The sequence below is a fragment of the Macaca nemestrina genome, chromosome 19 (genome assembly GCF_043159975.1).
Source record: "Macaca nemestrina isolate mMacNem1 chromosome 19, mMacNem.hap1, whole genome shotgun sequence".
In the NCBI taxonomy this organism is placed as follows: Eukaryota; Metazoa; Chordata; class Mammalia; order Primates; family Cercopithecidae; genus Macaca; species Macaca nemestrina.
Window position 1 is genome coordinate 5,956,763 of NC_092143.1, and position 18,121 is coordinate 5,974,883.

Below are 18,121 nucleotides of genomic sequence, written 5' to 3' on the forward strand. Positions count from 1 at the left end.
ATACAACTATGTATAAATATACATTATGTAATAAATATATACAAGTATATATAATTATACATTGTGTAATAAATATAATATACAAGTATATATAATTATACATTATGTAATAAATATAACATGCAGCTAGATATAATCATACATTATGCAGTAAATATAACATGCAGCTAGATATAATCATACATTATGCAGTAAATATAACATGCAGCTAGATATAATCATACATTATGCAGTAAATATAACATGCAGCTAGATATAATCATACATTATGCAGTAAATATAACATACAGCTAGATATAATCATACATTTTGCAGTAAATATAACATACAGCTAGATCTAATCATACATTATGCAGTAAATATAACATACAGCTAGATCTAATCATACATTATGCAGTAAATATAACATACAGCTAGATCTAATCATACATTATGCAGTAAATATAACACACAACTAGATCTAATCATACGTTATGCAGTAAATATAACACACAACTAGATCTAATCATACGTTATGCAGTAAATATAACACACAACTAGATCTAATCATACGTTATGCAGTAAATATAACACACAACTAGATATAATCATACGTTATGCAGTAAATATAACACACAACTAGATATAATCATACGTTATGCAGTAAATATAACACACAACTAGATATAACCATACGTTATGCAGTAAATATAACACACAACTCGATATAACCATACGTTATGCAGTAAATATAACACACAACTCGATATAACCATACGTTATGCAGTAAATATAACACACAACTCGATATAACCATACGTTATGCAGTAAATATAACACACAACTCGATATAACCATACGTTATGCAGTAAATATAACACACAACTCGATATAACCATACGTTATGCAGTAAATATAACACACAACTCGATATAACCATACGTTATGCAGTAAATATAACACACAACTCGATATAACCATACGTTATGCAGTAAATATAACACACATCTCGATATAACCATACGTTATGCAGTAAATATAACACACAACTCGATATAACCATACGTTATGCAGTAAATATAACACACAACTCGATATAACCATACGTTATGCAGTAAATATAACACAACTCGATATAACCATACGTTATGCAGTAAATATAACACACAACTCGATATAACCATACGTTATGCAGTAAATATAACACACAACTCGATATAACCATACGTTATGCAATAAATATAACACACAACTCGATATAACCATACGTTATGCAATAAATATAACACACAACTCGATATAACCATACGTTATGCAATAAATATAACATACAACTAGATATAATCATACGTTATGCAATAAATATAACATACAACTAGATATAATCATACATTATGCAATAAATATAATACACAACTATATATAATTTAATAAATATAATATACAACTATATATAATTTTACATTTTGTAATAAATATAAGATACGACTATATATAATTATACAATATGTAATAAATATAATATACAACTATATATAATTATACATTGTGTAATAAATATACAACTATATATTATTTTAATAAATAAAATATACAACTATATATAATTATACATTATGTAGTAAATATAATATACAACTATATATAATTATACATTATGTAATAAAAATAATATGCAACTATATATAATTATACATTATAAAATAAATATAATATACAACTATATATAATTATGATAAACATAATATGCAGCTATATATAATTATAATAAATATAATATACAACTATATATAATTTTACATTATGTAATAAATATAATATAAAACTATATATAATTTTACATTATGTAATAAATAGAATATACACCTATATATAATTTTACATTATGTGATAAATAGAATATACAGCTATATATAATTATACATTATGTGATAAATAGAATATACAACTATATATAATTATACATTATGTGATAAATAGAATATACAACTATATATAATTATATATAATTATACATTATGTAATAAATATCATATACAACTATATATGATTATACATTATGTAATAAATACAATATACAACTATATATAATTATACATTATGCAATAAATATAATATACAACTATATATAATTTTAATAAATATAATATACAGCTATACATAATTATACATTATGTAATAAATACAATATACAGCTATATATAATTGTATATTATGTAATAAATATAATATACAGCTATATATAATTATACATTATGTAATACATATAATATACAGCTATATATAATTATACATTATGTAATACATATAATATACAGCTATATATAATTATACATTATGTAATAAATATAATATACAACTATATATAATTATACATTATGTGTTAAATATAATATACAACTATATATAATTATACATTATGTAATAAATATAATATACAATTATATATAATTTTAATAAATATAATATACAACTATATATAATTTTAATAAATATAATATACAACTATATATAATTATACATTATGTAATAAATATAATATACAACTATATATAATTTTACATTATGTAATAAATATAATATACAACTATATATAATTATACATTATGTAATAAATATAATATACAACTATATATAATTATACATTATGTAATAAATATAATATACAACTATATATAATTATACATTGTGTAATAAATATATATAATATATAAATATATATAATTATAAATTATATAATAAAGTGTCTATCCATTTCTTCACACCACAAAGTTTCCTTTGCTCTTTCTTTGTGCTGCCTCACAGCCACACTTCTCGTAGAGGCCTCAGACACTCGTCTCCTCCATGCCCGGCCACCCCTCATGTCTTCAGGAACTGAGTTTGGACTGTGGCAGCCACCCAGACCCCCTCAGACACCAAGTCCCCTCGTCTCTTCCCAAGTCCTTTGCCTGGACTTTTCACTGCACTTGACACTGTGAGCTCCTGGCGCTTCCTTCTCCCCGGCCTCCCTGACCTAACCTCTGCTTTCTGTCTCCTCCCTCCCCGCTCTGCCAGCATCAGCAGCGCTTCTCTCCCTGCACTTGCACACACACCTCCAGCTGCCATGTCTACATGGATGACTCCCCAAATGCTGTCCCTTCCTGAGATTCAATCTCATTGTTGGGTTACCTTTACCGGGGTCTTCCGCTGATGCCACCAACCCAGTTTGTAACACATAAACCAGGCATCTATCTGCTAACATTGTTTCCTACCACGCCTTCATTTTCTGTTTTTAAGAAGCGACACTCTCCTTGCAGTGACTCAAGCTTGAAAATGCAGCTTCATCTCTGCCTCCACCCCTATAGCACACGGTGATCTCAGCTTTCCAGGAGCTGCCATTTCTGGGTCTATCTCTGGGGTCTGATTTTCTATCTCCGCCCTCTGGATTCCTTTTCTGAAAGTCTCGGGATGAATGTCCCTGGCCTGGGACAACCTTCTAGTTTCATCTGCAGTCATTCTAGTCCCAACATGAAGCTCATGCTGAACACACCAGAATCAGCATCCACTGCTCCCTAAACACACATGCGTCTTCATGCCTCTGCTCATTGTAGTCTTTCTCTTTGGAATGGCCTTCTTCCCATTTCTCCTGTGACCCAATGTGTTCTTCCTTCAAGGTCCCTGGGGTACTTAATGCCAGTCAGTAAAGGAGACTGAAAAAATGCATCCAGAGATGTGAGACCGTAACGGCCATGGGAGAACAGCATTTAAAGAAGGAAATAATCAAAAGCAATGATAGTTAGGGGAAAATGAAAATAAGGATTTAGAAGAGTCCCCTGATGACTCTTCCCTAAGGAGCTGTCTGTTCTTGCGATTTCCAATCCTGGTCTCCCTTCTCTCTTAGATCCACTCCAGTAGGGCTTCTACATCACTCCATGGAAACTGCTTCTCAGGGTAACAATGGTCCCCATGTGTAAAACCCCATGGTCAATTCCCAGTCCTCTTCTTACTCCAAAGCCCACTCCTTCTCATCGCGGTTGACGATAACCCCATGCTTCCAAGTGAGCCAATAATCTTGCTGCCATCTTATATACTTTTCTCTCAAATCCCCAAGGCAGTGGGCTCTACCCTTCAGAATCCCCACTTCTCATACCGTCTGCTGCTACTACAGTAGTGCAAGCCATCATTGCCATCTGTTTCTTGGATTTTTTTTTTTTTTTTTTTTTTTTTTTTGAGATGGAGTCTCGCTCTGTCACCAGGCTGGAGTGCAGTGGTGATCTTGGTTCACTGCAACCTCCAGTTCCCGGGTTCAAGCGATTCTCCTGCCCCAGCCTCTTGAGTAGCTGGGATTACAGGCATGTGCCACCACACCCCGGTAATTTTTATATTTTTAGTAGAGACAGGGTTTCATCATGTTGCCCAGGATGGTCTCAATCTCCTGACCTTGGGATCCGCCCGCCTCGGCCACCCAAAGTGCTGGGATTACAGGCATGACCCAACACGCCCAGCCACTTCTTGGATTCCTAACTGGTGTGCCTGTTTCTTCTCACACCCCCGCCACCCCAAGTCTATTCATAACACAGTAGCCAGAAGGGTCCTGTTGAAACCTAAGTCAGACCACTTTACTTCTTTGGCCTCAATCCCATTTCAGTCAGAGTAATGCGAATCCTCCTCTCTGCTCCTTTTACTCTAGCCTGGGCTCCCCCTGAAACATTCTGCAAGCACACAGGTCGTTCCTTATGCCTGGGAAGCACGTCCTTCAGAGGACGACTCCATGTGGCCAACCTGCTCTCCTCCTTCAAGTCTCTGCTCAAGGAGGCCTACCCTTACTATTTCTCTTACCTTGCTCTGTTTTATTTTTCCACTGTACTTGCCATTTTCTAATGCATTATATAATTTAATTACTTATGCTTATCATCTGTGTCTGCCTGCTAGAATGTAATTTCAGTGTTCACAGATATATTTTAAGTATCTACAATAATGGTTGCACATAGCAAATACTAAAATATCTGTCGAATGAAAGCATGAAGGCCTTTGGAGAAAAAAAGTTCTATGAAGCGCTAAGAACGTCAGGTAGTTTACATGGGTCCAGCAGCAAATGCATGTGAAGAAATGGAACCACAGAGGGAAAGAAACTTGTAATTTATCTAAGCCTTTCCATTCCTATACAGAGTCACTCTGACATGAAAACTACATCTATTAGAAATACCTTTATTATTTTCAATTTTGGATAAGACACTGTAGTGTACAACAATGTGAACATTTTAAACATCAAAACATAAAGACCATGACATTCTTAAATATTTATAAATACTGACTATTCTTAAGTATCAATAAATACTCAATATATTAGCAGTTTCAGCATAATACCCCATCATATACAATTTGAAAACAGAGCAAAAATTGGTCAACTGGTTAGTCAAATAAAAGCTGATCATTAACAAATCCATAATTTTTTTTACCTTTTTACTACAGTAAGCAACAAATGTAAATAAAAATATGTAATTATGATATATAATAAAAATAAAAACAAATATAATAAGCAACCAATACTGTAAAACATAATATATGAGTATGTGAGAAGCACTTTTGCATTCCTAGAAATATGATTCTTGGCATTAATTTTGACATTGCCATAGATTTTTTAAAGTAATCGCTGATTTCTTCAGCTCCTGGAAATAGGCAAACATAAAATTATTTGCTTATGGTTTTAAAATTAAAATGGTTCTAAAACTAATGTACAATTGGAATATAAGAATAATTTCTGGGGGGAGGGTGGTCCATATTGCATATAAATCACCAATAACTTACACAAAGAAGTAAAATGTAGCTTCCCCTAATTAGATTTGGAATTATCTTGGCTTTCAAAACTTGCAATGTTTAAAATAAACTAAAATCTTATTGATTTCTCTGGTGATGCTGAACACAGAAATTTGATCTAGAACCTCTTTTTGGAACATGAAATATGAAATCAGCTATCTATATACCTATTTATATTAAATCTTACATATATACATATATGCATATATTTTTATAACTTTCATTAGGATAAATATTTTAAGATAAAGATAAAACCTACTTTATACAAAAAAATACACTAATATTAACATGGCAGGTTTTGCCATGTAGGTTAACACTGATCTAACTCAAGTACTATACTATATATTCTAAATTTTAGACACGAATGGAGTATAGGAGGGGCTATCAAGATTATTTATATAAAGAACTGGAAGATGTTAATACCACTTCAGTAGTGGATGTATGGTTTTCATTATTTTGCTCAGTGTAATAATAAAGTAAGTCTCCACTACCTGAGGCATAGTGACTGGGCAGTAACAGGAAGGTGGCCTGGGAATCTGTGGAACAGTGGGGAAGGCTGGTTTTAGGAATGATTATATGCTGTGGATGACTGTGCTCATCAAATATGCATACTTACTAACGTTATTTTCACCACAGCCTCACAAACAAAATGACATACCACTCTTTATAAGAGTCTACTAGATATCTATAATACAAACTTTGGAATGAGAAAAGCACACTCAAAATGGGCTTCAGACAAAATGCTTATCCTTATGAAAATGGTAACATCATTGGGAAAGAGAGATAATTCTGGAAAACAGAAATGCTTACAGTAAAGGTATATAGCAAATTAACACAATTTCAGGAGCAGAAGTTACATTTAATGTTTGAAGGAGAGTTTGTGTTTACTTTTGCTTTTAATTGCAATGGTTTAGTGAGGTGGCGGAGACAATAAATCACATTTACAAAATCAGAGTTCAACTTATACTTGGATCTCTACTGGCTATTTTTATATAATTATTGTTTCAGTGGAATAGCCAATGAAGATTTTAGTTTCTTTTGAATATATTATAACAATTAAATAATATTTTGTACATCAAACATATAAAATGTTTGAAAGCCAGAATAATATTCATTGTCTGAGAAGCTCCACTTCTGTTTCTCTTTTTTTCAAATGTTAGATAATTTATTTGTAATATGGACCAGAAGGTCATTCTAGACATGTGCTTCAATACATATATATCCCTAAGTCTGTGCCGGGAATGCAGAATGAATGTGCTTGAGACTAGACCACCAGCCCTCAGGGGCTCAGGCCATGGCTGTCTCATCCATTTCTGCAGTGGACACAGTGTTTTCCCCACTGCCTGGAACACAGAAGATGCTAAAGAGTATTGATGAACACAGAAATCTCCACCCCAATAAAGGCTCCAGTTTTGTTGAGAAATAGATTTTACATTTATTCAGGGCTTCCTGTTAGTTTGCATATAAAAGCAAAAGTGAAATTTAGTGAGCCTGCAGAGATATAGTAGAGACCCCCAAAATGTAATATATATGCACATTCTTTTTTTCTTAAAAAGTATACTGTATCTTATATTAGAAATATATACACTTTAGTGTTTATGGGTAAAATTATATGATGTCTTGAATTTGCTTTAAAAGATTATAGCAAAAAAAAGCATGTCTGTGAGGAACAGATGAAACAGTGACAAAATATTAATAACTGATACATCTGGGCGATAGGTACTTAGAGGTTCTTCATACTCTTATCTGTGCTTTATGTGGTTTGAAAATTTCAATAGCAAAAATGATAAATTCAAATTTCAATAATAAAATAGTAAGGGCAAAATAAAGATATTTTCAACCATCACAACTACTGTATAAGATCATTGGATATTTTGCAAAGATCTGTAGGAGACTATTTACATGACGTTGTAACAGTAAAAAGTTGGGAAGAACTGAAGCATCTGTCAATAGGGGACTAGTTAAATACAGAAACCCACATACAACAAAATGCTATGCAAACATTCAAAAGAAACTGTCGAGTGAAAAAGGAGGTTCCACAGCAGTGTGTAGAGCTGATTTCATGGCCACAGGAGTGTGAGAGACATCCGGAGGAGTGTTCATTCTATATTCAGAATGGTCATCTCTGCAAAGAGAAATTGCAGATGGTTTTTTACTTTTTTCTTGAAACTGCTCTGTACTACTCAAGCTTTTCACAGGAGTATGTATTAATTTTATATTTAGGGGAAATTATTTTCTATAATGATTCCTTTAATTGGGGGCTAAATAATATATACACATGGACACAGAGTGCAGAATGATAGACAATGGAGACTCAGAAGATTAGGGGGTGGGAGGTGGGTGAATAAGAAATTACTTAATTGGGTACAATGTACATTATTCCAATGATGAATACACTAAAAGCCCTCACTTTACCACTACAATACATCCATGTAGCAAAGTTGCACTTGTACCCCACAAATTTATACAAATAAAATATTTTTAAAATTCTCATTATGTTCTTTCTACCTGATGAAATGATTTTTAAAATTTACTATTTATTGACTTTGAGACAGGCTCACTTTGTCATTCAGGCTGGAGTGCGGTGGCAAACACAGTTCGCCACAACCTCCACCTCCCAGGCTCAAGCAATCCTCCCACCTCAGCCCCCGGAGTAGCTGGGACTACAGGCATGCACAACGACGCCCAGCTAATATTTTTGGCAGGGGACAGAGTCTCACTCTGTCACCCAGGCTGGAGAGCAATGGCATGATCTTGGCTCACTGCAACCCCTGCTTCCCGGGTTCGAGTGATTCTTCTGCCTTAGCCTCCCAAGTAGCTGGGATTACAGGCACCTACCACCACGTCTGGCTAATTTTTTTTTTTTTCAGTAGAGAAGGGGCTTTGCCATGTTGCCCAGTATCGAACTCCTGATCTCAGGTGATCCACCTGCCTTGGCCTCCCAAATGCTGGAATTACAGGTGTGAGCCACCATCCGTGCCCAGCCCTAGTTTTTCATTTTTTTTTGTGGAGACGGGGTCTCACCCTTGTTGCCCAGGCTGGGCTGGAACTCCCGAGCTCAAGCAATCCACCTGCCTCAGCCTCCCAAAGTGTTGGAATTACAGGCGTAAGCCCCCACTCCTGGATGACTTTTTAATTTTAAAAATTGTATCAGGACTTTAGTAGTTGAAAGTGGAAAAGTGCTATATTTCTAAAACAATATGAAACCTGGAAGAGATTTCATTTATTTCTAAAAATGCAAGTAACATCTTAAAGGCACATGCATTTTTCCCTCAATCACCTACTGAGTACATTAAAATGTTAAGATGTCAAAAAGTACATAAAATACAACACATAGCATATATAGGAATAGACTTAAATACCTTTTGGTTAATTAAAATCAGGATGAAAATTCTGTTAGTTATAGGAAGAAATAGCAGTTGGAAAAGATAATGTTTTCTAGTTGGTTCTTAAAGAATCTGAACTGAAAGTATTCCAATAGTTCTATGTAAAAAATAACTTGTGGGTATTTTAGTAATATGTGTGTTCTTAGAATAGAACAGATGGCAGAACAAAATAAAACGTAATTTCCAGATGTATCATGTTGTAAATTCAGTGCCATGAACTCAGCATTATCAACTGAATATCACGTTTAAACATAGCCAGCACTGTAGCACTTTTCGAGTAAATTTTAACTAAATGATTAACCTTTGAAATATCATTTAAGGTTTATTATCTGGGGTAGGTATCCCAAAAAGTAGATATTGTAGTAGCTGTTCAAATCTTCTGTTTTTAGATAATCTGCTGCTGCTGTGCGAGCTCTTCCTAGTCTGCAAGGATCCTCAGAACAGAGTTGGGGGGAGCCCACAGAGGACCATTTGCACTCATCCCTCTTTGGAGTCATTACAAAACAGCTGCTGTGCACGGCCCTTATCCAAAGAGTGTACTGTTCCCACCATGTCCTATTTCTTTGCTGATTTTAGGATTTCAAAGAATTAATTTAAAAGTAGCTGCTTTTTACCAAGAGGTTGGGGACCCCTAAACTTGGCAATCCCAATTAAGATAATGTAAAAGCAAATCAAAAGCTATCACCTCAGTTACCTGGTAGACATTTCCTTCTTTCAGGTCCATGTTCTAAGCATTAGGAATGATGAGAGATTTCTTAGGTTTTGATTTATCTGAATCAAGTATCTGTATTAGATTGAAGAATCACATTTTGTTACAAATTAACTGCATATACTTACAGTTGCTCTAAGGTAGATATTCTGTTTATTAATTAGTATGGTTCTAAATGATCTCGGGGAAATCATTTAAATACTTATTTAGGGATTTTAAAGGTCTAGCATATGACAAGTAGTGCCAGGTTATTATTATTATTTTACCTGCTTCCTAGAAGAACTGGATTGGCCATAGTGCGCAGTATTGGAATGATGCTTCTTTGAAGTTTTGGAAGACTCTGGACATAATTTTCTTTTAGACTTGTGGGCTATTTTGCTTACTATCAACCTGTGGTCACTTGTACCAACTTCTTTAGCTTGATTTTCTGATTGCTGCTGTAGCAGTCGGGGATCTTCTGTTTCTCCATCTGATTCAAAAATGTGTGGCTGTCTTTTCAGTTTTAGTGACCCATGGCTTTTCCCTAAAATTTGTGTTATACATTTGCCTGTTAAATTTTCTTTTCCTTTCATTTGGACGTCAACAGCACTTTTTACTACCCCTAAATTGTTATTTGACCTCAGCAATACTGCACTGTTAGATAGTTGCTTATTTTTGTTTAAACTCACAGTCGATTTTCCATTAGAAGAGGGAAATTTTGTCATATTTTCAGAAGACTCTGTATTTTTTTCTTGCAGAGGTCTGGAATTCTCCTGATTTAAATTGTTAGCAGCCTGCATCTGAATGTTACTATTATATCTGTTTTTTATAGCTGGACCTAAATTCAGTTTGTCATGCTGGATCATACTAGTTTTGAGTGAAAACAATTTAGATTGTGTCACAACATGCTGTTTTCTTTTCGGGCTGCCAAGTACTAAGGTATTTTTGAAAACTGGTACAAACTTAGGGGTGATGTTGCTTTGGGAGCTAAGATTTGTGTGTTGAACTTGAGCATTTCCTCTGTTGGGCATTAATACTTCCGAACGTACTTGTGGAGCCCTGATAGACAGGGATTTCTTTCTACTCTGAGCTGAGAAAATGCCTGCTGTTGGCTGGCTGACTGAAAGCTCCACCTTGTGGTCCACTGCTACTGAACATGGTAGAAGACTTCGAGCACAGGCAGGTTTTATGGAAGTGGCTTGAGTCAGAGATGCCCTGAACATTTTTTTAGTGGTCAAATTGGGTGGCTTGACTTTGTGTTCCTGAAAGGATAGAGATTTAAAAAAAATTAAAAATGTTAATAATGTCCTTAATGAAAAAGAAATAAAATATAAAATACCATCCAATTAAGAATATAAAGCAACACTATGATTTACAGAACAGGTAAAGAAAAAACAAAATAAAAATAAGCCTTCTGGTGGAAATGTGTACATTTCTTAAGGTTTGTATCCTCCTTTAGATACTATCCAAGATACCATCTTAAGATAAAGGTATATACCACATTTCATATAAATCTACTATAAAAACCATTCGCACAGCTACTCATTGTCCTCCAAACATGCTCATGCTGCTGTCTTGCTCACTGAACAAGGTATGGCCTCCTTTAGATACTCAAAGTCCCACCTTCTCCCACCCATCAATCTACCATAGAGTGACTGTTTTTCTGTCAACTCTCCAAGCATCTGCTATAAATTAAATATTATTTGTCACACACAAAAAAAATAGTACAAGGTAAGCTATCTTATCTTTCAGTGCACATGTTCCATCTTCCTAAGTAGGTACTAGATTCTTGGAGGGTAAGAACCAGGACTTATTTACTCTTAAATCCTTCACAGTTACTAAAAATCCTTGTTGAAAGAAATTAATAAAGAGGTGGCTGCACCTACACTAGGCCTTTAGGAATAAGTGGGATTTTGACTACAGGGAAGATGCCATCTGTGTCTTAATCATGTTTGTTTTTTCACTGCCTACCACAGTGCCTGGTACCTGGTAGCAATTCAGCAAGTATTTGTCAAAGAAATTTGTCAGATGCATGAAAATGATTAAAGTGTTTACAGTCTTTTAAAGATGAACTGTGGATACACACACACATACACATAAATAATATAAAATTTACCATTTTAACCATTTTTAAGTGAACAATTCAGTGGCTTTAAGTACATTTACCACTGTACTGTGTTATATAACCATCAACACTATTTCCAAAAATTTTTTTTCATTCCAAACAGAAACTTTGTACTCTGTAAATAGTAATTTCCTGTTTCCTCTTCCTTCTAGCCCCTGGTAACCTCTATTTTACTTTCTCTTCTATGAATTTGCCCATTCTAGGTACCACGTGTAAGTGGAATCATAAAATATTTGTCTTTTTGTGTCTGGCTTATTTCACATAATGTTTTCAAGGTTCACCTATATTGCAACATGAGTCAGAACTTATTCCTTTTAATGACTGACTATTCCCCTGTACATATATAGCATATTTTATCCACTCATCTGTTGGTGGAAAGTATTCTTTTAAAGTACATGTCTATTGAGTCCTGTTGTCTGTAAAAGACTGATACGTGGCAATAATCTGAAACACTGAACACCAAGTTATTTTCTTACTTTCCCCATCAAAACACAGGTTCACAGCTTGAAATAAACATTTTAAAACTGCTAGGAATAATATGCAAACTTGAATGACTGGTTTTTCTCTCCACTACTGGAGGCTCCACTGTTGAATGAGGTTGAGAAGAGAATAGGAAAGATTTTGGAAATCAGAGTTGGAAATCACAAGTAAGAGACTGTGATTAGTAAGAGACTAATCCAATTATCTATTAGGCATAAACAAATCACACCAAAATGTAGTTGCTTATAACCAATAATAATTATGTTATCATCTCTCACTATTCTGGGGGTTGGCTTGGCTTAGTTTGGCATCTCTCATGCTGTGTGGTTAGATACTCTGCCGCTGGAGATCACTTCCTCTTTCACATGTGTTAGGTGATGCTGGCTATTGACTGGAATGCTGACAGGCAGTCTCTTCCTGTGCTGGGGATCTCTCACAGATTGGACTCCAAGAACAGAAGTCCCCAGAAAGACCAGGTGGAAGCTGTTTCTCTCCTAAAGACCTAACCTCAGAGTATGTTGCATCACTCTGTCATAGGGACATCCAGACTCAAGAGAACAAGACCCATACCTCAATGACAGGAGTATTGTTCCATGACCAAAATGATGTGGAGAAGGAAATTCCAGGAAACTTAGTTCCATAATACTTAACTTGACATAATAGAAAGTCATTACAGAGAACAATACTCCTCCTTCCATGTTGACTATTCTTGGGAAAAATGGAAAGTCTCCAAGAAAATGTTGAGTGAGATTTGGGGGTGATGCTGAAAATAGGTGACTGGGATTCATTGCTGGAGATTACTTCAGTTGGAGGCTTACCCATACCACCAGGGCAAGAAGACATCCTGTCTTAGTTTGTTTTGGCTGCTATAACAGAGCAGGTAGTTTATAAACAACAGTTTTGGAGGCTAGGACGTCCAAGATCAAGGCAGATCCCTCTTGGGCCTTTTAAATAAGAGCCCTAATCCTGTTTAGCACAGTTCTACCCCCATGACCTAATTACCTCCCAAAGATCCTACCTCCTAATATCATCACCTTGGGAGTTAGGGTTTCAACATTTAAATTTTGGAGAAATACATTCAGACCATAGCACATCCTTCTTAATTTGCCCATTATTTTCAAAGGATACAAAGAAAACCCAGCAAAGTTTCATGACCCTGAATGACGAAATACAGAAGTTAACCAAGGAAGAATTACTGGCTTACTGCCCCTTGACATTGCTCAGCTGAGTGAAAAAGCATGCATCAAGAAGGGGTTTGTATTAGTATGCTAGGGCAATGTGGCACAAAGTGCTACACACTGGATGGTCTACACAACAGAAACATTATCTCAGTTTTAGAGCCTTGAAGTCTGAAACCAAGGTGTTGGCAGGGCTGGTTCCTTCAGAGGGCCAGGAGGAAAGGATCTGTTCTGGGCCTGTTTTCTCGGCTTGTAGATGCCCATCTTCACATTCACACAGTGTTCTTCCTCTATGTGTGTCTGTATCCAAATTGCCCCTTTTCATAAGAACACTAGTCATATTGGATTAGGGGCCCACCCTACTATAGTATAACCTCATTTTAACTAACTATATCTGCAGTGACCCTATATCAAATAAGGTCACATCCTAAGGAGCTGGGGGTTAGGATTTCCATGTATGTATCTGGGGGTACACAATTCAACCCACAACAGGATTGGGTATATACTTCTGGAGAGAGTAGAGAGAGGAGGCAGATGTTTTTCTGAAGACTCCCTGTACAAGGGAGCTAGGGTAAAGCTAAAAAGTAACTGATAAAACCTCATATACTATCTCTGTCGAGATACCATATAAGAGACCACCACCATCAAATCAACCCAGGTCAAGAAGTGAAGGTGTGAAGGCCTCCTACCCCCACACTCCCCACAGCCAATCTCTCTGCTGTGACTGCCATGGATAGGACGGGCTGGTATTCAACCTCCATTCCACCCTCCTCCTAGTGCTCCTACATAGACTAAAGCCTGGAAATCTAAAATTTACATTTCATCTTTTGCAGCTAGGGTTTGGATGTGATTTAGAAACAGCCAATCAGATGCACTCATAAAATATTTGGAAGTAGAAGTAAGGTCAAGCCACACTTCTGCTGTTTTTGCAGAAATGCTTAATTATGAATGCCTTTGATTTTCAGTTGCAGAGTTAGCAGCTTAAGTGTAGGGGAGGAGAATGTAGGGTACCATTCTCTTGCTATAGAGTAGTAGTCCTCAACTTGACTTTTTGGCATCAGGGACTGGTTTTGTGGAAGACAATTTTTCCACGGACCAGGGTGGCAGGGGGGATGGATTTGAAATGAAACTGTTCCATCTCAGATCATCAGGCATTCAAATCTCATAAGGAGCATGCAACCTAGATCTCTCGCATACGCAGTTCACAATAGGGTTCGTGCTCCTATAAGAATCTAATGCCGCTGACAGGAGGCAGAGCTCAGGTGGTAATGCTCGCTCGTTCTCCTGCCACTCACCTCCTGCTGTGTGGCCTGGTTCCTAACAAGCCATGGACTGGTAGGTCCATGGCCTGGGGGTTGGGGACCCCCGCTATAGAGCATACTAAGCAAACATACCAATGTACTTCACCACATACCACTGCCCTTGTCCTATGCAAGGTCTCCCCGCACAGATGCTATTGTGAGAAGAAGGGTTCTTAAATTGGATTGAAGAACATTTCTACCTTAAAGAGATGTTTTGTCATAAGGGACTGAGTCACCTTGAAGTGTCCAGATTGAATTTTTTTCCATTTGATGAAAAAAGGGTTAAAGAATTAAGTTAAAAATGAATATAGAAAAGCAAAGAACACGCACTGTTTGGACCCTTGGGTTCTATAAACTGTAGTAATGTTTAAACAATATATCTACTACTTGAGATAAAAGAAAACTCATAGGCAGATTCATATAAGTTACTTGTTTTTGGACAGAAAACTGTACTAGAATATGTGTGTGGCGTATGAAATATGTTTATATTCACACACTGTTTCTTCTTCAGCTGTCTTTTGGAAATATACATATGGTGAACATAACTTCTAGAAGTTTCTTTTGCTCCCTAGCCTAGCCTGTCAATATATTATTTACTCATTCTTTCAATTTTTAAGATAAAGTAAATAGCTCAAAGGGGGAAACCTCTAGATTTATATCCAAAATTTATAAAAAGACTACAAAAGAGCCTATGTAAACAGCAGATGAGATCATAAATAATTCACAGAACTTAAATATACTTAATAGTCAACAAACTACAGCTTTGTGAAGTCATAAGCCAACAAAAAAAACATATGCTTTATTATATCATTATCATTATTCTGCCAAGTGTCATTGGCAAATGCAACCTGGTTGAATTTTAATTTCTAGAATTTATATATAACTTATGTAACTTTATACATTAACATAACATTATAGAAGAAGGCTAAAAGCTTGAACTTACATATGAATGAATATCTCACGGAAGCTTAATATTAAAGTAATAATTAAATGAAACTTGAGAAATGACGAAGATGACTAATCAAAAGTTTTATCGCTCAAAATTTGGTTCCGTGCATTGCATCACCTCAGTGTATTTCTTGCTTCAAGTTGAAGCAGAATTCAGTCAAGCTTAGATATAACCACAGGTTTATAGGACATATGGGTTTTTGAAGAATATTTTCTTTAAGTGACATGACACAACAAGAAAGCAGTCAAATTCAGAATATGGGACATTCTCTAGGGAAAATAATCTAGTTTTCCCACAAATAACTGGCCTAAATAAAAGGGGAGAGAGTTTGAGATGTTATAGAATAAAGAGATTTAAGAGACATACATAAAATTATGTGGAACATTTTTTGGATTCTGATTTAAACAAAACTCCTAAAAATAAATCTGTGTGAGATAAGTGGGGAACTGCAGTGTGAACTAGTACTTAACAGATATTAAGAAACTACTGTTAATTCTGTTAGGTGTAATAATAACATAGGGGTTATATAAAAATATTTTGAAATGAGATAGAATGTACACCATAGTCTTTACAGGTAAAACACTATATCTGGGATTGGTTCTAAAATCCCCCAGTTTACTCCCTACCCAAAAATATGTCAAGGGGAAACTAGATGAGAAGCACATGAGAGGTGATTATACTAATTTCCTTCATGTATCTTTGACATTTTCTGTATGTTAAAAAAAAAAAACAAGTTTGACTAAGCATTCCTAATTTTTTTAAGCTGACTGAGTTTTATCAAGTAGTCTGATCAATTTGTTTTCCATTTTTAAAATTTATGCTTTTTCCACTACATGAATCTTAAGAGTTAACATGTATGTGGTCTAGCAATAATAACTTACTGAGAGCTCACCAAGAAACTTTTCTATGTGTTATCTCATGTAGTCCTAAAAACCCCTATGAAGTAAGTACTGCAAAAGACATGACCCTCTTCAAAGGAAGGACTTACTGCCTCTGGTGGAGTGCTGTCAGCAGAAACCCCTTTAGGGATTGCTTTGGTTACAGAGGGCCAATGCCCAAGGATATGCCTGTCTCAGGGTGGCCCAAATCCAATGACAGATGCAGAAGGGGTTATAAAGGCCTGGCTATTTGGACCAGTGCAGAACAACTCTGATGGGCCATTTTAGTCTCAGAGCTCCTCAGAAGGGTGGCCAGGGCCATCTGGTGTCTGCTTTGTTTTTGACTTCTCCCTTTCTCCAATCTTGCTTCCTCCCTGCCTTCCACAGGTATTGTTTCCAAGGGCAGTCCCTAGCAAACATCATGTGCACTAGGCCACCTCAGAATCAGCTCCTAGAGAACCCAATCTGTGACAAGTTTTATCATTACCACTGCTAGCCTCTGCCTCATTTTACCCATGGAGCATTTTAAAATGGGGCACAAAGGTCGGGCGTGGTGGCTCACGCCTGTAATCCCAGCACTTTGGGAGGCCGAGGTGGGCGGATCACAAGGTCAGGAGATCGAGACCATGGTGAAACCCCGTCTCTACTAAAAATAGAAAAAATTAGCCGGGCGCAGGGGCGGGCGCCTGTAGTCCCAGCTACTCGGGAGGCTGAGGCAGGAGAATGGTGTGAACCCGGGAGGCGGAGCTTGCAGTGAGCCGAGATTGCGCCACTGCACTCCAGCCTGGGCGACAGAGCGAGACTCCGTCTCAAATAAATAAATAAATAAATAAATAAATAAATAAATAAATAAATAAAATGGGGCACATGGAGATCAAATAACTTGGCCCAAATTATACAATTAGTAAGAGGTTCAAATTCAGGCAGCCTGTTTCTAGAGCTTGAGCTCTTAGCTACAAATATAAACTTTTTCCAATTATAGGACTAAGAATCTTGGATTTCAATTCTAATTCTGCAATGCATTTAACTGTGTGGCTTTGGTTAAATAATTTTGGTGAAATTATTGGGATGTTCTGTCTCCTCTTCTGCAAAATTGAGTAAATCCTTTATCCAAAGATCAATTTTTTATTATTAAATGAAATAATACACACAAAAGCAGCTGGCATGCAGAAGGCACTCAGTAGAATTGAGTAGGATAAATTCTTATTGTAAAGAACAATATAAAACCATAATTTCCAATTAAGTGTTATTTTACATTCATGAAGCAAATTTTAACAAGCACATTGTTCTGATTAACTATTTCTAAAACAAACATGGGCTGGAAATCTTAAGTATTCCAGAAATATATTCAAAAAATATGT

The 18,121-nt window shown here is 35.7% G+C and overlaps 2 protein-coding genes across 4 annotated transcripts in view; one reads left to right on the forward strand and one right to left on the reverse strand.

Annotated features, from left to right (window-relative positions):
• DIPK1C (divergent protein kinase domain 1C) overlaps positions 1 to 18,121 on the forward strand; it is a 151,567-nt gene that overhangs the window by 96,643 nt on the left and 36,803 nt on the right. The window lies entirely within an intron of this gene.
• C19H18orf63 (chromosome 19 C18orf63 homolog) overlaps positions 7,401 to 18,121 on the reverse strand; it is a 66,682-nt gene continuing 55,961 nt past the window's right edge. The window contains exons 13-15 of the mRNA XM_071085178.1: positions 10,137 to 11,111; positions 9,856 to 9,945; positions 7,401 to 7,900 (exon numbers count right to left, since the gene is read on the reverse strand). Coding sequence (XP_070941279.1) covers positions 9,889 to 9,945; positions 10,137 to 11,111 — 1,032 coding nt within the window. The 3' untranslated portion in view covers positions 7,401 to 7,900; positions 9,856 to 9,888. The remainder of the gene's footprint in view (positions 7,901 to 9,855; positions 9,946 to 10,136; positions 11,112 to 18,121) is intronic.